The 23,592-nt window shown below is 40.9% G+C and overlaps 1 protein-coding gene across 1 annotated transcript; it reads right to left on the reverse strand.

Moving 5' to 3' along the window:
- Nucleotides 1-305: 305 nt before the first annotated feature.
- npdc1a (neural proliferation, differentiation and control, 1a) lies at nt 306-23,172 on the reverse strand. The gene is made up of 9 exons (XM_046375210.1): nt 22,847-23,172; nt 12,332-12,481; nt 3,158-3,271; nt 2,678-2,911; nt 2,408-2,474; nt 2,020-2,110; nt 1,784-1,863; nt 1,540-1,642; nt 306-1,449 (listed from the first exon to the last, which is right to left on the reverse strand). Exons 1-9 carry the CDS (start codon nt 22,950-22,952, stop codon nt 1,378-1,380), a joined length of 1,017 nt encoding a protein of 338 aa, XP_046231166.1. The 5' UTR covers nt 22,953-23,172; the 3' UTR covers nt 306-1,377.
- Nucleotides 23,173-23,592: the final 420 nt, after the last annotated feature.

Raw genomic sequence — 23,592 nt, forward strand, 5'->3', positions numbered from 1 at the left:
AGATGCATCTTAGTACTCTTATTCTGGCAACAACCCAGTCAACAGAGTTGCCCAGTTAAGAGTTTATTTATTCATCATGAATAAAACCAAAATAAAGCCTTAATTCATTGTGATGGTGAGCCTCCATGTGTTAGAGATTAACACACTGACCCTAAACCATGCCAAAGATTTGGACCTTTGCTGGCTCTGTCTCCTTAATTTCCTGTCACATCTTTATTATCACCAAGAAAGGCATAAAATAAATTAAAAATAATAATAAAAAATATATACCATGACCAGCACAAAAGGAAGAGGCTGAAAAAAGTGATTTTCACATGTGGTAAAAAGTTTTAATTCCAATCCTTGGTGTACATGTACAAATAACTATAAAAAGTGAACACTTTCACTCTTTGTATGTACATTTTGCAGCGCAGAGTTAATTTGGGACAGAGGAGGATGGAGAGGGAAGAGGGACAATACAAGTTAGTGATATTTACCAGCTACACATCCATCAGTATAGTTTCTCTCCAAAAATGTCATTCAAGTGCTCAGAAGTCACTTTTACTGTACATTCCCTCCTCCTGTAGCAGGATGCATACATATAGGAGGCAGGCAGAATAATTCATCAAAGCATTGCCATGATTCAAGCACAGTACAGTCAGATCATGCAAACAGACACCATCAAGTACTTCATTTCCATATATATATATATATACTCTGTAATCTTAAAATCTTTATGTGCAGCTTATATGACAAGAAATAAACAACACCAACGGTTACATTTTCAATGCTAAACCTGGTGTTGGGTTGGGGAGTCTTTAGTTGATGTTATAGCAAAGCATTTCCAGGGTATTGGTTAGGAAGGTGGTTTAGCTACTACCTATGCATGACAGAACAAGGGAGGGCACCTATTTTTCAGTTTATGTATGCGTGTGCATCTGAGTTGTACATGTGTCTTCTATTGTATCACATTCTTTGGAAACAGCTGCAAAAATGAAGGAAAATAATAAAGATGGAGGAGAAAATCTCAACTCAGAATTCAACATTTCAATAGGACACAACACCCAAAGGGACATGATCTAGTGGGACTCTGAAAACCATAAATTAAAAGACAGAAATACTCCATACAGTGACAGAAAAGACTAACAAAGAACCCAGTACACATTTGTAGCATAGAAAAATGTAAAAGCTCAGGGTGGATATAGTAAAGGGCCAACAATCAGAAAACAATCATTTTTATCAGCTCCTCCTCTGCAAGGATCCTCCACTCCTATGCATGCAGTGTGAGACCAGGTGGTTTCATCCAGAGACATGGCTTGTATGCCTGTGAGTATGTCTGTAAGTAGCCTATGTGTATATAGTTATATAGGTGTGTGTGTTTGTTTCAGTGTTCAGTGTTCACTTGCGATTCCCCTGATATTGTAAATTGGAGTCGTCAAACAGAGGGTTTTTCACTTCCATTTCTCCAGTCTGTCAAGGAGACAAGAAAAAAAAATCAGCCTCAAAACCACATTATAAATTAATAATTTTGTGTGTATGTTTGTGTGTATGTGTACCCACCGGTGCCAATCCTGGACATTCGTATACTGTGAAATCCCCTCCGACTTCTTCCTCATCTGATGTGACCTCGGTTTCAGGGACCTTCTGCTCAGGTTTGTGGTTGCTGGAGGAAAAAAAAAGTCATGAATTTGGGTAAAGAGGTAACAAGGTCAGAGGATGTGGTTGAAAATGTATCTATAAATCTATGTGAAAGGGAGGGGATGGCAGAGAGGGTGTAGAAAAGCTAACAAAAAAAAAAACCCACTTTCCCAGCGAGAGCATCTGCTGCTTCTGGTGTTGGTAGTGATACATTTGGGCACTTTGGGCCAGTGTCTTATCTCCCATCTGAGGACAAAACAGAACAAGGAAGTGTGTTGACACATTTGACAGCAGCATGCACAGTTATACATCTTGTGGTTGCTACAGAGGAGGAAGTGAGAAAAGGAAACGAAGTAAGCTCTATCAATTGCAGTTAAGTTAAAGACAGAACGGTGCACCTACCGAGGTTCCGTTGACTGTGGGAGGAGTCACACCTGGTCCTCTGAAGGCTGGGTAGTCCACCTTTCCAGTTAGATGTGATTCTTTCTGCAACCTGTGGGGGACATCATGAATCTTAAGTCCCCTGCATTACTGAGGGTTTGTTTCCTGCCTCAGGCATGAAAACTCCTGTAACCTAAACTGATGATACAAGGACTGGTAAATGGACACAGATTTTAGTTTAAAGGTCTGACAATTTTATATTCAAAACTCACTAATACAAAACTCTGGTCTTTGTATTTTATTCAATTAAGTTTATAAAATTACCATTAGTTAATTCACAACAAAAAGACCACATTTGTCTTTGCCTTGCAGTACTTAAAATTACAAAAATGGATGTGTTCAGACTTACTTGATGTAACAGACAGTCGCCAGGACCACTGCCACAGTGCCCACCACCACACACAGGGAGATCATAACTACAGACAGAGGAAGAGAAAGGAAGACAGAGCAGAGTGGGTTAGTAAGATATTTCTTATGAGTGCTATAAATACTATATGCTATATATTATATATGAGCTCATTTGTCCCTCATGATTTGCCATCTTGAGTAAAAGAATATGCAACACAAACGGAATGAATACACTGGAGTTCAGCATTACAAGTACATTGATCATACTTACTGATAATAATGCTGTCATTCTTGGGTGTTGGCACAGCGATGGGACCAGCTCGGCCCTCAGCTCTGGTGGCTGTGGGCTGTGGGCTTGGTGTGTTAGGGAGGGCAGAAAGTGCTGGGCGGGGGGCTGTAGTGGTGGCATGCAGGGTTTCTTCTGACAGATGACTCTGGCTTATTTGTTTGTGGCTGGAGGCATCTGTCCTGCTTTTTTTAGCATCTGTCTGGGATCCGACGGCAGCTGGAGAAAGTGAGGAAGACACAAGCAGCAACAGAATCATAATCAATAACTGATGCAGATGACTGTCAATCAGAAAACATGTAGAGGGAAATTAAAATCCTATATTCCTTACAGAATCACTTGTCTATAACAGCATAACCGCCCTCATGCTGAAGGTGCCACAGCTTTGAACTCAAAACAGGAAGTGTTTGACACTTATGCAGTTATCTTTATTTATTTATCTTGTGATTGTGCTCAGGTTCTTACCAGGATGTTTGGCTGTTTTTCTTGGTGGTTTGACCTCAGTTACTTCCTGTTTTTCAATCACAGAGTGAAGGTAATCAATCTCTTCATCCAAGTCGGGATAGAATGTCACTTTGCCTGAGGGAGAGACAAGGCTTCGCTGATTAACTCTGACATAAATTCAGTTGGCTGTCTTCAAATAAAAGCTAAAAGATTAATTAAATGAATTAACAGGAAATAAAGATCGCACAAAATGTTGGATCACTCACAGCTACACTACAGGCTTCTTAATAAAAAACAAAGCACCTTCATTCTCACGCATAACATACAAGTCATGTGGCAGCCATAGACAGTAACTTCTATTGAAAAATGTCAGACATTATTAATTTTATTTTCACATTAGACAACGAGAAGCAGCAAATCCTACAACTTTGGCATTTTTACTTGGAAAAAAAGACTTTAACTATTAAACAATTATCAATTTAGTTTGACTTATGGGTCTGGAAGACATAATTTTGAAACTACTTTCATGCCTGTTGGTAATGTTTAACTATCGAGGGCATGTGCCTCTGCATGCGGTTCGGGTATGTATAAATGCCTGCCCCCAACCTCTACATGTGCTTTCAGGGCATTGTCTCTGAAGTGATGGAGGAGTGTGTCCATGTGTGTTGTTTGTTTGTGGACTGATAAAAAAGGAGACAATACTGAACTCTTGTTAACAGCTCTTACAGCCAGACATCGAGCCACATTCCTGCAGTATGGGCGAGGTCTCCAGGGCGACCGGGGCCGACAGTGTGTGTGTGGCCGGGGGAGAAAGCACCGCAGGGGTGCTGGAGCAATCAGCCAAGCCAAAGCTGAGCCTCAGTTGCTACGTTCACAATAGACCCCACAGCTCACAGTTAATGGAAGTAATCAAAGTGCTGTTTCCCTCTATAAAGTGACCCTGCAATATACCCGGTATCAAATTATAGGTATTTGCACTCAAAACTGGAGAGATGGCAAGTCATGAGAATACAAAAAACACAAAACGGAGAGAGGCACTTGCTTCTAAAGTCAATACAGCATGATCCAATCAGCATCCTGGGTCAATACATGTAATTGTTTTGATATAATGTGAAAAACATTTTAAGAAAAAAGATCAACAACCACCTACATTAAATTAATGATTGCAGTGTCACTTTCACTCCAGAAGGCTGGCCATCTGGCTGAGCTAATGTGTATGATATGACATGCCAGCACTTTCACTGCCTGCCTTGTTTTTTTCTTACCCCCCTCCACTAATGGCCATTAGTGCACCCCTAGCAGGTGTCTGTGGAGGCGGGATTCACCATCTGTACTTTGCAGGTGGCTGAGAGCTCCAACCGTGCCTGCGCGCTGGCCAAGAGCATGTGGTAATGCAGGTTTAAGTTTTAGAGGCTGACTAAGGTAGAATAAAATGCTGACATTTTGGCCATTTAATTTGTACCCATCACATCAGCATTCCCACGATACATATTACGTGCATATGAACTGACTGACTCGTGTGACGGAGGAGGGCATGGTGGTGGTGTGATACCTGGGCGAGAGGGCTGCCGAGTGAGATGGCACTGATCAAGACCACATCGAGATGACATTCTTGAGGAGATGTTGGGACACAACATGATCTTTTCCGGACCCTAACCTAAGGGGTTTTTGTGCCTAAACCTCACCAGACATTTCCCCCAAGTGTTGTCACAACATGAAACTGGATATTAAAATGTAAAATTTCAACATATTTCTATGTTACCAATAGATAATACTTTTTACAAATACTTTCTTAAATATTTGTGTCAGTATTTTGCTTTGTCACTGTGCCAATATATTAAATTCATTTTAAAAGAAGCTACTTTCTGATGCTGCGATGTAGCCTCTTCTCTCTGCAGTCCACTGTGGTCTCACTCGTTATCCCACCCACAACACTATCTAATCACCTGTCATGTGTAATAGACTAATAATATGAATGATATGAATCTGCAAAGTAACTATAAATGCAAAGGTTATTAAATGTAGTGGAGTTGAAAGGACAGTGTTTGTCAACAAAATGGAATGGAGTGGAGATACAGAACAAGGAAGCAGAAAACTGAAATACTAATACTCAAGTATTTGAGTGCGGTACTTGAAAAAATTGTACTTAGTTATATTCCATCACTGGATGTTCTGAATTTTGACACAAATATTTTTATTTTTACTTCAAATACATTTCTATTATAAGCTTCCTTAATTAGTAATAAAAATAATAATAAACATATCAATTGATCTCTAATGCTTAGTGTAGAAATGTTGAGGTATGAAACGTAGCATTTGTACAAATTCAACATATCTGTGATTTGCTGAAATGTACAATGCCAACTCTGAGAAAGATGAGAGATTTATTGGTGTGGTTAAAATGTGAGCTGATCTAAAAATAGACAAGCAGCATTTATTTACAAGGAAATCCCGAGGAGCCCACTGAGGTGCAATGTGATAATTCACCAAAAAAAAGTAGTGATTGTGTGTATGTGTGTGGTTTGTCACACACAGAGACTAAGCACACACACCTCTTGTTGTTTAGGATAGTTTTGTCACTGACTTGATAATGACCCATGACCTGTTGAGAAGTACCCAGGAGGCAGATGGGAACAACAAACAAACACTAAGCAACTCAACAGACATTGAGGGTCGCACACATGTCTGTGCTATTCTTATTTTCCCACTTTATAACCATTCACATTTCTACCTCCCCAAAACACACACACACATTTGTATTTATTATACTGTGTTGAGGGTCTTATGAAGTCTTGCACCAAAATTTGCCATGATCTAAATGCCATATCAAGAAGGCAAAAAATACCTGACATACCAATGCAAAAGAAAGCTGAGTACATGGGATCATTAGTTCATTCAGATGACTGACATTAGGCTAACAAGCTAACTGGTCCTTTCAGTGCTGCAACAAAGTCCTGTACTGCTTAGAGATTAATTTATAAGCAGTGTGTCTTGCTGCCCTCTAGTGGCGAATTTAATACATTGAATATGCAGAAGAAAGACTGACAAGAGTGACTTCAGGTCAGCTCAAATTCTTTGAAATCAGTCTGGCTGACTAGTTGTCACTCTATATTCAGAGTTTTCGTGTTCACATGCTCTTCGCACAGTGTTTCAAGGGAAGGTCTACAAGACAGTAAAAGGAAGCAGGCCAAGAAAGGTCACAGCTTAAAAAAGAAACTTGTATCTACTTTACTAGTCTGTTTTTAGAATGAGGGAGTGGAGCTTGGTTAAAATGTAATTCTGCTGAAATTCTAATGTTGGTAAAGTGGTGTACCTTCTGACTGTGTTATCCTCCCACCTGCTATAAAGTTAGTCACAGCTGACTGCAGTGCTTCAAGTCATTTACAGGAAATCTGACTGGCTATGTTCTAACCTTCAGTAAACAGTCCCACCTGTCTTTCATCCAGTGTTTTCAAAAAACAGTTTTGTCAGAAGTTTCCACTGTCAGTTTGTACTTATGAACACTACATTAATTTCTACAACATAATAAGTCAACAGACAAGTTGTAGTCTGACAAATTAAAAAATCAATACAGCAAAAGAACAGTTCAGCAGTACATATTGATATATGCTATATGCTATGCTATGCTATGCTATGCTATATGATAACAACAAAAGCACATTTTCAACTCTCTGTAACAGTGAAATAATAGCCTTGGTGTAATTATCTTTTAAATGTAAATGTCTTTTGTTTGTGATTTCCATTTTCACTTAGTCAGTCATTAGTTAAGAGTTACCTGGTTAATCAGTTGCATCAAAATTGTGAGAGAATTCACTTTGGCACAAACATCAGCAGGTCTGAAGTGTTGCTGCTCACATTACATCACACAGTTATCATGTGTGACTGTATTGTAAAAATGCTATGTTGAAGCTATTTGACTCTTTGATTAGTTGAATGAAGTGGAACAGTGATACTTAGGAGATTAACTATTAAATAAGTGCAAGTTACATGAAACAGTGTTGGACACTGATACCACAGACGTTTAAAGGAGTTTAATACAGTGCATCTTGAAGGGAATTCACTCTATCGCTCAAAGTGAATAAGAAACAATAACAACAAAGTTTATTTCACTGTTCGCAAACTTAAATAGCTGTTTGGCTCTATATCAGTTTAGTGATCTGATGTTACTAAGGTAAACTGCTGCAGGACATTTGTTCATGTTGTGTGTAGCTGAGCCAGTCCAACAGCTGTTGGGAAGCTGATTTTCTATTGCATGATGTAAAAAGATATAAACACAAAAAGGGGGGGAACAAACAGAGTCTAATTGAGTGTGGAGTGTAGAGAAAAAGCCACAAGAGGACGGAGACACCGGGCTGCAGGGAGACGGCCCTACCTCTAGCACATACACAAGTTCTTCAGAACAAAGGACATGGCTTCGAGGCACACTGTATGTTTACCCATGGCAGTGCACACCTTCATGTCAAATACAAGCAGGTCCTACTTCCAATAAAAACTGCTGCCTGGCTGACTTGTTCACCTGCCGTGCACGTTCATTCTCTCTGAATGGATTGTATGAAATTCTGGATATTTCAGACTCCACGCAGTGTGATTTCCAGCCATTAACAACAGCAGAATGACTTCAAATTCCTGCAAATGATGGGATATCAAACTACACGAGCAGACCAACCGCTGCAAGGCCACAAAATATAATAATGTATGACAGAGAAGAGCTGATAAAATCATTCTGAAACCATGATATGAAAGAGAGGAGTTTGATTTAAAGGAGAGGAAGTCAGAGAGAGAGGAAAACTGGCTTACATAGCTATAAAAGATGTGATGTTAAGAATTTCCTTTATTTGTCCCACAGTGAGGAAATTGTGCATTGTCACAGCAGCACAAGGACAGCAAAAATGTGCAAGGAATCGAAAAAAAAAAAAAAAATTGTATTTATATATATATATATATATAACTCCGGCTTCCTCCCACAATACCAAAAACATGCACATTAGGTTAATTGGCTACTCTAAATTGCCCCTAGGTGTGAGTGTGAGAGTGTGTGGTTGTTTGTCTTTGTGTGTTGGCCCTGCGATTGACTGGCGACCAGTCCAGGGTGTACCCTGCCTGTCGTCCGTAGTCAGCTGGGATAGGCTCCAGCTCCCCCGCGACCCTGACGGATAAGCGGTATAGAAAATGGATGGATACATATATATATATACAGTGGTATGAAAAAGTTTGGGCACCCCTGATCATTTTCAGGATTTTCCTTTATAAATCATTGGTTGTTCGGATCAGCAATTTCAGTTAAATATATCATATAGCAGACAAACACAGTGATATTTCAGAAGTGAAATGAAGTTTATAGGATTAACAGAAAGTGTGCAACAATTACTTAAACAACATTAGGCAGGTGCATAAATTTGGGCACCCTTGTTGTTTTATTGATTTGAGTACCTTTAGCACTAATTATTGGAACACAAAGTTTGTTTGGTAAGCTCATTGACCCTTGACCTACATACACAGGTGAATCCAATCATGAGAAAGGGTATTTCAGGTGGCCAGTAGCAAGTTGTTCTCCCTTTTGCATCTTCTCTGAGGAGTGGCAACATGGGAGCCTCAAAACAACTCTCAAATGACCTGAAAACAAAGATTGTCCAACATCATGGTTTAGGGGAAGGATACAAAAAGCTGGCTCAGAGATTTAAGCTGTCAGTTTCCACTGTGAGGAACATAGTGAGGAAATGGAAGACCACAGGCACAGTCCTAGTTAAGGCCCGGAGTGGCAGGCCAAGAAAAATCTCTGATAAGCAGAGGCGAGGAATGGTGAGAACGGTCAAACTCAACCCACAGACCAGCTCCGAAGACCTACAACATGATCTTGCTGCAGATGGTGTCACTGTGCATCGTTCAAATATTCAGCACACTTTGCACAAGGAGACGCTGTATGGGAGAGTAATGCGGCGGAAGCCTTTTCTACGCACATGCCGCAAACAGAGTCGCTTGAGGTATGCTAAAGCACATTTGGACAAGCCAGCTTCCTTTTGGAATAAGGTGCTGTGGACTGATGAATGTACAATTGAGTTATTTGGACATAACAAGGGGCGGTATGCATGGCGGAAGAAGAACACAGCATTCCAAGACAAACACTTGCTACCCACAGTAAAATTTGGTGGTGGTTCCATCATGCTGTGGGGCTGTGTGGCCAGTGCAGGTACTGGCAATCTTGTAAAAGTTGAAGGTCGCATGGATTCCAGTCAGTATCAGCAGATTCTTGCCAACAATGTTCAAGAATCAGTGACAAAGTTGAAGTTGCGCCGGGGCTGGATACTTAAACAAGACAACGACCCCAAACACTGCTCAAACTCTACAAAGGCATTCATGCAGAGGAACAACTACAACGTTCTGGAATGGCCATCTCAGTCCCCAGACCTGAACATTATTGAAAATCTGTGGTGTGATTTAAAGCGGGCTGTCCATGCTCGGAAACCATCAAACCTGACTGAACTGGAGATTTTTTGTAAAGAAGAATGGTCAAAAATACCTTCAACCAGACTCCAGACCCTCATTGGAAGCTATAGGAAGCGTTTAGAGGCTGTTATTTCTGCAAAAGGAGGATCTACGAAATATTGATGTCATTTTTCTGTTGGGGTGCCCAAATTTATGCACCTGCCTAATGTTGTTTAAGTAATTATTGCACACTTTCTGTTAATCCTATAAACTTCATTTCACTTCTGAAATATCACTGTGTTTGTCTGCTATATGATATATTTAACTGAAATTGCTGATCCGAACAACCAATGATTTATAAAGGAAAATCCTGAAAATGATCAGGGGTGCCCAAACTTTTTCATACCACTGTATATATACAAAAAACTATATAAATCACTGCAGTGACTGGAATGGGAAGGTAATCCCACCCAAAGTGAGGGTTAACAGCCACGACAGTGAAGATAAATTAATTTAATTAATTATTTAGTAGTGTAAAAATGTAGTAATACAACCTCTTTCGAAACTGATTGGTTACTTATTTGAAAAATAATTGAAAAATACAGGATTCTTGTTCTCATGAGTATCCTGGGTCAACTGTATGACTCTTCAGGCTCCTTTATTCTAAATGTATAGCCTGTATGCCACTCTACTATAATCCTAATTCTCTTTAAAATTGCTTCATGTCATTATTGAGATTATTCTATAAGCCGGTAGAAGATTCGATTACGCTGAATAGCCGGTGAGTCAGCTTGATGATGACGATGATGATGAGATGTGATTTTGTAAGGCTGAGGTTGGAAACTAAAATGGACTGCGCCTGCTGACAAAACAGAGGTTTATTCAAACGCTATGAATCACACTGGAAACGCAGGCAAATCTTCAGTTTTGAGAATCTGTGTTTTTCATGCGTTCTGAAAATACAGCCATCATATTTCCTCTCAAGTGACAACAAGAGTGAATTCAGTGGTGTAATTTGCAGTCTATAATTCTGCCAAACTCCCAAGGCAGCAGCTTTGTGTTTTGATCCATTAAGAGATGTGCCAAATAAACCAGATATGGTAAGTTTAATAGAGTGAAAAAGTAACAACTTCATTACATTTCAATATTTTGTGGGTGTTTGTGCGTGAAAAAGAGGCAGAGTGGGTCTCTCATGTGGATCACTATGTTCTTTGGTCTCTCAGGGGTTTATGTAACCACTTTACGGAGCTTAGCTGAGGCCTATGATGTGCTGCATTCACGACATGACACCCCACACACACACCACAGCATCATGTATTTTAAAGTGCACAGCAAAAAGGCACAGACAGACAGCAATACAAATACAATCCAAAGTGCAAACGCTAATAACTGATGAGGCCTTATCGTCATATGAGCCTTCTGCAAAAAGAAATCCTCTCTTCTCCCACACGATGTGACCTTTCTCTGCAAAACATCCTCACACTCCTTCTTGTGTTTACTTCTCTCTCTGATGCTGCCGCCAATGATTTGAGCCAAGTTTGGATGGTATCATGTCCTGCCACGCACCCATCTAAATTATTAATCCTGCAGAGGACACCGACGTGCATAAGTACATGCAATCACACACATGCATGCATTTATGCAGAGGCAAGCCAGACGTGCGCTCAAATATACACAAGATGGCTTCCATTTCTCTCTCTAATTTCTGCAGCCCTGCCTTGAAACTGTGGTGTACGTGCCAGCAGTGCGATGTCATGCCATGGAAATAGGAAAAATAAGATTTATTTTCCACAGCTTGGCTCTTTCATTAGATTCAGTGATGAAAATGAAGGGCAAAAGAGAGAGAGAGAGAGAGAGAGAGAGAGAGAGATGCATGTCATCTAAGTGATTAAACCTGCCAGCACAGGGCGGTGCATGTGTGTGTGCTGCAGACACAGCAGGGGCAGGGGTGGATTAAAAAACACAGAGGATCAGACAGTCCCACAGTCAGGGCAGATAAGACAGAATTAGGTCCACAACAAGGACATAGAGAAACAAGAACTGGACAAGAAAAGAGCGAACTGGAGGAGACACATGAGACAGTGAGAGGTTGGCGGAATAAAGAGATCAATCTGAGACTGACACGCCGAGAAGGAGAGTACAGCATCAGCAGGCGACTGGGAGAAAGAGGAGGAGTGGAAGATGTGGGCAACGGGGGGAAAGAATGAACATGGAGTGAATATGTTTCACGATTATGTGCACATTAATCGTACACTAATAAGTTGATTATAACCAGAGTGAAGCAATTGTTGTGATCGTCATTTAAAACATGGAACCGATTAGACTGATGGTTCGAATAAGCAAAACCTTGTTCTTCTCAAATCGTCAGCTCACTAACAATGAATCTTAACTGAAAAGGAGCAAATCCTCACAAGCTGAAACCAGACAATATTTGACATTTTTTCCCTGATACCAATTTAAACAATTAAGCGATCATTCAAATTGTGTGTCGATTCATTTTTGGTCAAAAAAACTAATCAATTAAACCCTATCTGTGTACATATGAGTGTAATGAACGAGTAAGTCAATCAGTGTGAGTGTCTTCCTTGGCACCTGTATTATTTCAGTTCACCCATATTGCCTGAGGAAACCAACCCCACCTGAAAAGGTTTCAGCTTCGGCTGCAGTGTACGATCACAACATGTGTGTATGTGTGCATGTGCAGTGAATGCGTGTGTGTGCAGTGAATGCAAAAGTGCACAAGTACGTTTCAACATGAAAAACATTTCATACCACGCTGATGGTGCCTCTTCCTCACAACGCAGTGTCCTTCCTCGTTCTCCTCCAATGAGGAGAGGCAGGGGCCACAGTGGGAGGAGCCAGGCCTGCAAAAGTGGCGTCCCTCTTTGGCACAGTCTATATGGGGGGGGCACCTACTGCCAGCTGGATAAGAAGGAGAGAGAGCGACATCAAAAGATCTATGAGTGTCCCAACACACTGCTGTGAGGCAGAAATGATGGAGTTTAATAACAGTCTTTCCATACTCTCATTAAGAGATGTTCCAACTTTAGAGCCGACGCTCCTTTCATTAGTAGATAGATTATTGTTCAGCTCTTCGGAGATCAAACATGTGCCCTTGAACAGAGCGTCTGCTGACGCCAGGATTGCGTCACAGTGTCACTGAGTTTTTCAAAGCCCTCATTACGGCCTCCATCTGGGTGAGATTTGCCAGATAGGATGGGAATGTTTGAACAGTAAGAGAAGTACATTTAGAATTATTCTCTGCTCTTCACAATGTGGTGGGCTCCACCTGTTTGGCCAGGTTAGTCAGGTTACACCAAAGTAAAGAGTTTTCTGCAGCAGCTCTCTAACAGATGTGCCTGCACTGAGGTTAGATAATCACTTGACCTGATTACTTCTGGTTTGACACACAAAAGAAGCCCCCAGTGCTGTATTTCATAAACCCACATACACACACAGCTTGAGATACACAGTGGGTGGGTTGCAGCGGGTCACAGAACCACAGCGGGTGCATTTGGTAACAGAGGGCAGGTGGAGCACTGGGACACCATCAGAGCAGATAATGAGCCCAGCAGACCTCCTCAGCAGGCCAGCTAAAGTGAGAGTGATATAAAGTGGGAAGATAATGGATGAGACCAGTATTTGTGAGGGATACTGCATCTCAAAGGTCAGGGTTGTTCAAGTCTTAAATCAAACTATTTAAGCTCATTGCATCATGCATTTGCAGCCAGAAGATTTTTTATTATTATTATTTAGAGATTTCATGTACGTTTTTTTGACAAAGTATCTTGTTTTTGTCTTGTGGAACATGAAGTGCCTCCACTCCTCCTTTCCTAACCTAATTTTTCCAACTGCGAGATAAGATGAATTAAACATGACTGGAGTTGGCTGAGGGGGAAATCTCAATGACCACCATGGCAACAAGCCTCATAATATTGGGGACAATGTGCTACTGAAAGAGCACATGTGCAGACAGGGAATGAAGAGCAGACAGAAAAGTGGCACTGCTGTCCCTTTTCCACCTGTGTACACATACAGTAGGTACATATGCTCAGTGTGTTATTATTCATCCATTAATACAGTTTTATCACAAGGAATAGTGTAATTAAAGATCCCGTAAACTGCAAAACTTAAAAATTCAAACCAGTTTATGACATATGCATATTTCCTCATTTTGAAATGCATTCATAACTTTGCACCTGTGTGGATTTGTGTGTGTATTTGTGACCCCTTTTGCACATACTCTACTTACCACTGCTGTTGCTATGTCTGGCTTGTTATATGAAATGATAAACTCTTAAATCAGGAGAGACTTCATTCTGAATGAATGAACAGTATTTTTATTGCCACGTGCATAATATAAACAAAAATAAGAATCTTTCAGGCTCATATCATATCGAAGGAGAAGCTGTGAGTAGTACAGGAAGCTCCCTCTATGGAGCCTAGAACCTGTGATGTTGGACATGGATAAAGAGAAAGGCTGAAGATCTGGATGTGATGAGGAGTGCACTCTGATGAGCTCAGCCTGGGTATTGTATAGGACAAACTGGAGATGAACGGGGAGCAGGGCGGTCAAAACAACATGGCTGGCTGATTGTAATAGTGGAAAGATCTGGACGGTTTAACTGAGAGAGTAAATGTCCACAGTCAGCAGATTATAAAAAGGGAGAGAAAGAGAGAATTGTGAATGAATGAGCATTAAGAATTTCCAATTAAACTTTCCTTCATTTAACTAAATGAATTATTGCCTCATTGTCACTTCTAAAAAAACATCCACTGGAGACCAATTAAAACTAATAACAAACAAATCTCATACTTTCAACGATATCACACGTGTGTTAACACCAAAGCTGGTGAGACATATACTGATACATGCGCACCCATGCTCACACACTCTCACACACATATATTTTGACAAGTCTACACATCATCACATGTGCACCACAGGGAGGAGGACACACTCGCCTACATCTTCTTCTGCCACTGACTGGTCTGCCTCAGGGAGGGAGCGGCGGAGTGACGCAGGTGTAATCTGAGAAGCTTTGTTTTGCCTTCCGTTCAGATCCAGAAAGAGCAGGAGTTTGGTGACGGGAAATGATGAACATTTCAAATTTTTGTGAAATATCTGAAGGCGAATGGTTCGTTCACCGACGTGTTGGTGGATGTTTTGTTCAGTGCCATGAATGACACTACCACAAAGCTAACACGCAGGAAGAACGTGTCCAATGGTTAGCTGTTGTTCAAAGTCACGCTCTGTCTTTTCCTGCTCCCACAGCCGAGCACCAACTCTGTCACCTCTGTGTTTGATTGCAGCCTCATTGGCTCTGGCCCTGTTGCCAAGTTATTCCACATCCCTGTGAGCGTAACGTGCTCGCGAGCCAAGCCCCCTCATTCCTGATTAGATCTAAGTTCACTGAGTTCTCTCTTCTTCCTCCCTTGATTGTCACAGCTTCTATTCTTACATCCCACTTGCCTTGCCTTTTAATTTTGCTCCGGTTATGAAATGAAAAACTGTCAGTAGAAACAGACTGTTCTGCCCTTGTGGTACTTTACGTGAGTGTGCACAGTTTAAGTAACTATGCTGAATGAATAGGCACGAGTCTGTGCACGTGTGCTTGCCATGACCTTGCAAGACTTCATGCAACAAACGCTAATTCACTCATGTTCAAAATATGAATGAATTTGCATTTTGCAGCCCCAGAACCTAAAGAGTGCAGATGTGCAGTCAATGTTTCACTCGTTACATCACAAATACGTCTCAAGATCAAATTGGGACGTCCTTTTGGAAACGTTTAGCCTCAAGATTTTTTCACAGTATGTTCCTATCATGTATATGTCTGACAGCCATTGTGAAGCTGTCTGTAGTACAAGCATAGCAGATCTATACCCCAGCATCACATTTGAATATATTGAGACATTGGCGCAATAATGTAGCGATAATCCATCGCAAGAGACTGCATCTCTTTGGACTGTCAAATCACTTGTTTGGACCCAAACATGACATCAAGAACAAAAAGGACAATGTGCATCTGTTGCCACATAAAAGAATCAATGCTATCTAAGACAAAAATAGAAACGGCATTTAATCTCTGTCATGAAAGTGATAAAGCAATGTGTTCTACACTCAGAATCTCAGCACCTTTGGTTGGCATTTCATCATTATTCATTGTGTGGGAGGTTAATATGGCGGAACCTGTTGCAGTCACATGAATGCAGATAATTATTCTCCTCACACACATGCAGCCATATACATACAAACACGAAGCCAAGGCGCAAACCTACTGTGGGCTTCATTATGAATGTGTGAAGCAGGCCAGCGATGAGAAAAAGAGGGAGAGAAAAGGCAAAGAAAGTGTGAAAATCATGGAAAAGCTGCATTCAAAAACATCAAAAATGGCATTCACTTTTTGCGGGAACAACAATGCAATAATGTGTTTGAGGTGCACAAGATTAAAGAACCATTAGCTTTAATTATTATATTCATTGTTCTGCCAAACAAATAAAGATGCTCATCATGATTATCATATGACAAAGCAGCTCAATCCTATTTACCAGCGTAACAAAGGAGCCACAGAAGTGAATGTCAAGTCCCCATAGGAGGTGGCCTTGCACCAAAATGCCTCCCACGCAGCGCTCTCGCTAATTAGAGAACTCAATCGTGGAGACAAAGGAGGAGAAGTACGAAACAAGAGGCAGGCAGAGAGAAAGAGACCAAGCAAAGATGAAAAAAAAAAAAAGAAAACGTGCGTTCCTGCAGTGCATCAGGTCGTTTGGTGTTTGTGAAGAGACAGCGAAGTTGTGAAAAAACATTATGTAACTCAGGGACTCAGAAAGCAGTCCTTGGAACGAGTGAAAAATGACTTTCCTAACCATCTGCTGCTGCTGTTGCCAGGCTGTGTGCTCAGCAGCAGCAGCTCTGCCAGGAAGAGCTGAGAGGCAAGGAGAGGCATTCTCACACAGCCTGCTAAACACCTACACTCACAGATGCACACACGCACACACACACACACACACACATACTGTCATATCACGGCTAACTTGTGCTCCTTCAAGCTGTTCTGCAGATACAATACAACAAATGTCATCTGTAATCGTGTATGTGAGAGGGAGATTTAGAGAGGAAGTGTAGGAAATGGGCAGCCCTGTAGGACCATACACATACCCATTGTGTGTGTTTCCTGACCCTCTGATAGCAGACAGGAAGTAAGCCAAATCAAGTGGAAACATTAGCTCTGCTTGGTGTTCTTCACTTGACATGTAACCACAGTGTCTGTTACCACATGGATAAAGTGCATGCGTGCTAATGAGTTCATCTTTCTGTGTAACTATGCTGCTCAGCTGTTTATCCGCCGTGCCTCACTCTCAAATGACAAAAACAAACAAATGCCAAGCAGCAGCAGCAGTTTGCTTTGTTTTTAGTGGTTTCAGCTGGGACAAGGATTGCTGTTGCACCATGGGACTTTACATTTTACATTTGTCATTGTCAGAAATTTTTCCATATTGTTTACACAGATGTAGCGGTTCCTTCTGCCAGCTGGCCATTCAATAACTAAGTGCGGAAACATGAGATTTGTTGAATAAACTTAAAAACATACATGACCCCTAGTCATTTGTATAGAATTTTTAATGTCATGTGCTTTGATATGGGCATGGTGGTGCAGTGGTTAGCACTGTCGCCTCATAGCAAGAGGGTTCCAGGTTCGAATCCCGGTCTGGGCCCTTCTATGTGGAGTTTGCATGTTCTCCCTGTGCCTGCGTGGGTTTTCTCCAGGTTCTCCAGCTTCCTCCCACAATACCACAAACATGCACGTTAGGTTAATTGGCTACTCTAAATTGCCCCTAGGTGTGAGTGTGAGAGTGTGTGGTTGTTTGTCTTTGTGTGTTGGCCCTGTGATTGACTGGCGACCAGTCCAGGGTGAACCCTGCCTCTCGCCCGTAGTCAGCTGGGATAGGCTCCAGCTCCCCCGCGACCATGATGGATAAGCGGTATAGAAAATGGATGGATGTGCTTTGACATTTTGAAATAAAAATCCAGTGTATTTATTTCATCTAAAATCAGGTTCTTAGTTGATTTCTCAGAACATTTTCAGTATCATTTGATACCATAAATAGCTATCATTTTGTAAGATAAAGCTGTACTGAGATAGAGGATTTCTCCATATTGCCCATTACGAGCGTAGTAACAGCTAATATACACAACATCCACTCCATTTAACCTAATGTGAATTTGATATGTGATTTGATAACACACACACACACACACACACACACACACACACACACACACACACACACACACACACAATTAAGACCGGCAACATTAAAAGAAATCAGTACTACAGAGTGCAGATAATGAGGCAGACAGATTTAACAAAACCAACTGTGTGATCACAAAATAAGCCCATCTGACAGCTTGTTAGGAAGTGAGGATGTAGTAAGAAAATATCTTCAGAGAACAGCATATTCTAACATACTGGATGAGTTTCTTGTTTCTTGGCTTTGCGTAGACATTAAACCCACTTCTGATTGGATTTTGAGCCAGGCTAAATGCTGACAAATGCAGTGCAAAGCGTAGGTTTCAGAATCAACTGCCAACTTAATTTCGCAAATTAAAAAAAAAACTGCTCAGTCAGCTCTGAGTCTTTAACAACGTAGTGGAAAAGCTGCCACATCAACTTCGATTCTCAGAAAACGGAGTCAGGATGCCTCAGATGGATGACTAAATACATGGAAGCCATCCGCCTTATCAGTTTCACTATTCTAGTGCAGAATAGGTGCTACGTTCCCACCATAATCTGTTATGGCGACTCCTACATGTCGAACTTTCTGCCAAGGTTGGTGGAAAATGGGGCATGACTTAGCACCTGTTTAACACACGTGTGCTGAAGACAGACACGTCGTAAGGCTGAAGCAGGAAATACACTGGTGCAGTGAGTCGATAGTCGAAAGTAGATAGATAGATAAAGCTGATGAGGAAGTGAACGGGGAAAAAAGTCAGAGAATTTCATGCTGGATGGAATGCAAGTCTTTGTTTTTCTTAGCAGTCTCTTCTGTCTTATCTCTTCTGTCTTATCTCATTTGTCTTTTGTGTTGCAGTAACTTCTGTCATGTCAGCTGGTGACAAGTCTAACCCATTACACAGGGGATAATAAGGGGAATGTCATTATCATTAGAGGGGAGCAGAGCAGCACACCCTGCAGCAAACAGAACAAAGGTTAAAAGGATTCATACAATGGCAGCAATAGGGCATAAAAAGCTCCCTGTTTCGTTTTCATTTCCTTTTTCATGGTCAGCGTGTTTGTTGGCCTCTGGCCGGTTTTCTATTCCAACAGTCTGCAATGGAACAATTCAATTATTTTGAGAGCTGATTCAATTACGCATTATTTCCTCAACTGGACTGGCCAGTGTAAACCATTAGGCCGCGTTGGCTCACAGTACTGAAAAATAAGTTTGATTATCAAAGACTTTTTTTTTTACCCAGTGTCATGTTATCAAAAGCACAAGATAAAGTATCTAACAGACAGATTTCTTGGTATGAGCAAGGCGGAAAAAGCGTCAGCACTGATATGCTTCAGATATTATTGGGAACTCTGTTTAAATCATGTAACATGCAATTGTTCTTGTTAAGGATGTGGCTACACACAAAGGAAATACTGTGCATGCAAGTTTCTTAAGTAAAAACACACAGGCAGTTTTCACAGGCAGATATTTCAGTTTTCATCACAAGAAATAAATGAACGTTAAAGGTTGCACTAAGACTGAATGGTGTGATTCATTCCATTTAAACTGTGCTGATTCTGGTTTCATCTAATGTCTGTAAGTTGATTAATTGTGGCCCTCTCATTTCCTGAAGAGGTCTGGTAAACAGCAGTGCAGCATTACATGACGAAGCCAAAGGCTGGACAAAAGAAGCAAGAACAACAGCATGAAAGAGCCGTGATTTGAAGGAACCACCACAGCAGAGCCTTGGTTGACCACTTGAGTTGAGACTACAATAACCACAATGGGGCCAATCGATAAGTCTTTCCTGGCTGTTGCATAATTTCAGTATGATGGTTACCACCATATAACTGGGTGGTAATTTCCCCTTTCTCTCAGTGATGAATGCTGGTAACATCAAATCACCTCAAAGACCACACAAGCTACAAAACAGATCAATCTGAAAGCACACTAGTTAGCTTTAAATGACATTTTCTAAATTGCGTCCTGAAAGCACATTGTTCATATACAATATGTATCCAAAATTCCAAAAATCCGGACACAGCACAGTCAAACTCACTCCAATCGCAACGCTCTCAGTTTAAAGTCTGGATTTACTCTTGAACAGGAAAGAAAATTGAATTCTTATCTTACCCATATTTAGTCTTTTTAATTGCATACAGACATACACAAGCTGCACTTAATCTCCAATCATATGAGGCTACGACTCATTACGTCAGAACTGATTCATCGACTCAGAGGTCTTTATGTCCCCTGGCACAGTGAATGTGTCCTTCCCCCTGACTGTTTATTGTTCTCATTTTTCACTTTAACACAGATGATTCAGGCAAAAAAAAAAAAAAAAAAAAAAGGTGACAGAAAAACACTGTGGCCTGCGGCTGTTTGTGTGTGTGTTTGAGCGACACAGAGAGACAGAAATGTGACGCTAGAGATATGGATAATTTAAGTTTAATCGTAGTGGATGAAAAGGCTGGAGGAAGTGGCTCTCAGAATAATAATCACACCAGTTCCATGAGGGTTTGGTGAATAACAAACCTGGCATTTACGTGGCAGCACAACAAGGATCAGGCTGAATGAGAATGGCAAGAGGTGATGATGATGTTCCTACAGTCAAAAAAACTAAAACTAGAGCACAAGGGGCTGTTAATTCAACGTGTCCCACTCAGGGTGAATTAAACAACAAATTCTGCATGTAAAAGCAGTTAATTCTGTATCTTGGCTCACAACCTGAACATAATTATTTTATGTAATCAGTTGGGTTTATTGAGATTCTGGATTACTTCCATCCAAAGAAGCTAATGTTCTGTGAAAGCTTTCTGGCATATTTATACATGATGATGTGGTGATGTTTGATGCTGATTAACCCATCTGATCATTATGCACTTCATGCTGCTGTCACACTCCAGCAGAGTCATCCTGAAACCTGTCTTACTACAATTACTGAATGTGCTTTTTAAGCTTCTGCATGTGTGTCCACTATATTTCCCAAACTTTAATAAAGCACCATTTACTTGAAAGGGACCACTGGAATCAATGTGACTGTGCAGCTACATTATGCAACGCACTGTAATCACAAGAGCGAAAAAACGTGTTATTTCTCCACATCTTGCTCTTTTCAACACGACACACACCAACAATAGCCCACACACTGACACACTGTCAAACGCTGTTATGAACAAGCTGTGTTCAAATGTAATAGGTGTCAAAATGTGTCATGTACCACACTAGCAAAAATCCCACGACTGCTGATGGCACCGAACATTAATATTATGAACGTGTAACATAAGAGACACTGTGGACTGACAGCTTTGTCTGTCTCCATCTTGGACAAAATGATTTATTTTATTCTCGCAGTGGAAAAGTTCTCTATGAATCTAACAGGCTTCTTTTCTCACAGTTTTGTTTTTCAGCATGTGAAGGAGGACATAATCATATTTGCATTGGCAGAATTTTGATTCATTATGAAATGACAAATGGAAAATTACCCTACTGGGGAAAACATTACCTGACACCACATCACCTCCTCTTTGTTAACTCAGTTTTCTTGTTGCCATAATACATTTTTCTTTTTTACGTTTCAACTTCAAAATTTCTTTAGACTTTAGTTTTTAGTTTTATGCTGTGACAACATGTGCTAAAGGTCTGGTTAGGCAAAAAAACCACTTGTTAGGGTTAGGAAATCTGTAGTTCTCTATCTCCCTCAGATAAAGGCTCCAGATTACAAGTTACAAAGATTACATGCGAGGGGTCCAGCTGTTGGTTCTCCCACAGGGTTTCTGTGTTAAAAGCTTAGAAGCAGATTATCTCCCCTGCACACATCAACAGCAATCATCCCTGTGTGGAGACCCATTACGCGCACATGTGATGATGTATGCGTGTAATGACGGGGCACAAGACTGCACTCCCATATGTATGTTTCCACTTCTTAAAACTGCGCAAACCAGCAGTTTCCAGATAAGCCAGTCACTCAGAGGAGAGGAATCCATAAATTCCTCTTTTCATAATGGTTTAGTTTGTATATAGTTATAAGTATACAAAATGTACAAACAGTTGCCTGCTTTTCCAAACATCATGATTATGTATGTTTATTGATTAATTACTGATGGTCTCCTTCCTTCTTTGAAAATTACAGTATGGACTCTTTTGGACACATCTGTCACTATTTCTGAGATATTATATAGTGTTCAATGAACTGATCAAAGCAATAATAATAATAATAAATCAATCAAGAAATATTCAAATGGAGCTCTTTACGAGTCTATAAGAATATTCCTATGGCTATTTCCTCATGGATCTTCTCTTAAATTTGACTTATATTTGGGTTAAATTGACCAAAAAAGTTGAGCACGCAAGGAAATACATTAAGTAACCTATAGGACTGCAACCAACAATTGTTTTCATTATTGATTAAGCTGTCAATTATTTATTCGATCAATTGATTAACTGCTTGGTCTATAAAATGACAGAAAATGGTTAAACAAGCATAAGTGTTTCCCATATCTCCAGATGACGTCCTCAAATGCCTTAATTTGTTCCCACCCCAAAGATAATCAGCTTACTGTCGTAGAGGAGAAAAGAAACCCAGAAAATAGTTATATTTCAGGGGCTGGAATGAGAGAATTTTGACTTTTTTGTTCTTATTAGAGTGTTTAACTGAATATCAAAACAGCTGGTGGTTAATTTAACAATTCACAATTTGGTTATTAGGGTTAGGGTTAGTTGCAGCTCTAGTAACCCAACAAGGAAGGGAATATTTTTTCACCACGTCTTTTCCTTGTACACTACTTGTTTAACCTGTCTAAAACGGCCACCTGAAGTCAGAGGACATCCTATACGGACGGGTTAAGTCTTCATCATCAACAACAAAAGCGACACCACAAACAGTAATTTTAAAAAAGTAAACAAAAAGTCACAAAAAAACGCCGTAGGCTTTGCTGACTGTCACGAAGTCATCAGCAAAAGATGAAACATCCTGTATCTGAAAATGAGTTTATGCAATCGAAGGTAATTGGTTTGTCTTTTGCTGGCTCTGAGTAAGACTTGGAACGTGTGTTGTTGTTAATTCACCTGGAAGGCTCGAACTGACAGGGACGACGCACAGCAGGACGGCGGCGAGCAGCAGCGGCGAAGTCCGGCGCTGGCGTCCGTTCCGCGGACTGGAGAGCAGCAGCATCCTTGGGGTCTTCTCGTAGACGGAGAACCGCAGGCGGGGATGGACGTTGTTGTCATTCCCCCATCGCGTTTGCTTTTTGTTTAGATTTTGTTTTATATGTATGAATGCAAGAGGGCTTCAGCGCAAATAAGCACACACAGCGATAAGCCGGGCACGTTGCACCGGGGCGCAGTCTGTCCACACACTGCGCACTGGTAATCCGTGTCAGAGCTAAAGATAGCAGAGCTTCAGGCAGGGAAGGAAGGAGGGGGCGTGTGTGTTCGTGAACTGTGTGTGTGCGTGCGTGGCTGCCTTCCTCGTAAAGCCCCGTGTCATCTAGAATACGTGGGTTTTTCACATTGTTTTCATTTTTTCCAAATATTAATATGCAGGCATTTAGAGACGGGTCATCCCATTTAAACTCGCTCAAAGTCGCCATTTTGGTTCCATGAAACTGACACATTAAAGCGCGTTTAAGCGTAGCCTACACGTCCGGGACTCACAGTCTGTGCCGCGCGGCTCCGCTGCCGCCTCAGTATCGCCGATTTTTTCCGCGTTATGCGCTCAGTAAAAAAAAACAAAAAAAAAACCAGACAGCATAAAAAAGAATAGACGCGAAAATAATATGCGATAGTCTTACCAACATCACTGTAGTTTCATG

Source organism: Scatophagus argus, chromosome 20 (genome assembly GCF_020382885.2).
Source record: "Scatophagus argus isolate fScaArg1 chromosome 20, fScaArg1.pri, whole genome shotgun sequence".
In the NCBI taxonomy this organism is placed as follows: Eukaryota; Metazoa; Chordata; class Actinopteri; family Scatophagidae; genus Scatophagus; species Scatophagus argus.

Bases quoted from the DNA above. Each gene is read 5' to 3' on its own strand.
- npdc1a (XM_046375210.1), bottom strand. From the start codon at position 22,952: ATGCTGCTGCTCTCCAGTCCGCGGAACGGACGCCAGCGCCGGACTTCG. The intron at 3,272-12,331 runs GTATGAAATGTT...TCTCTCCCTCAG, and splicing joins GAAGAGGCACCATCAGCGTG to GCAAAGTGACATTCTATCCC. The intron at 2,475-2,677 runs GTAAGTATGATC...CTCTGTCTGTAG, and splicing joins GAATGACAGCATTATTATCA to TTATGATCTCCCTGTGTGTG.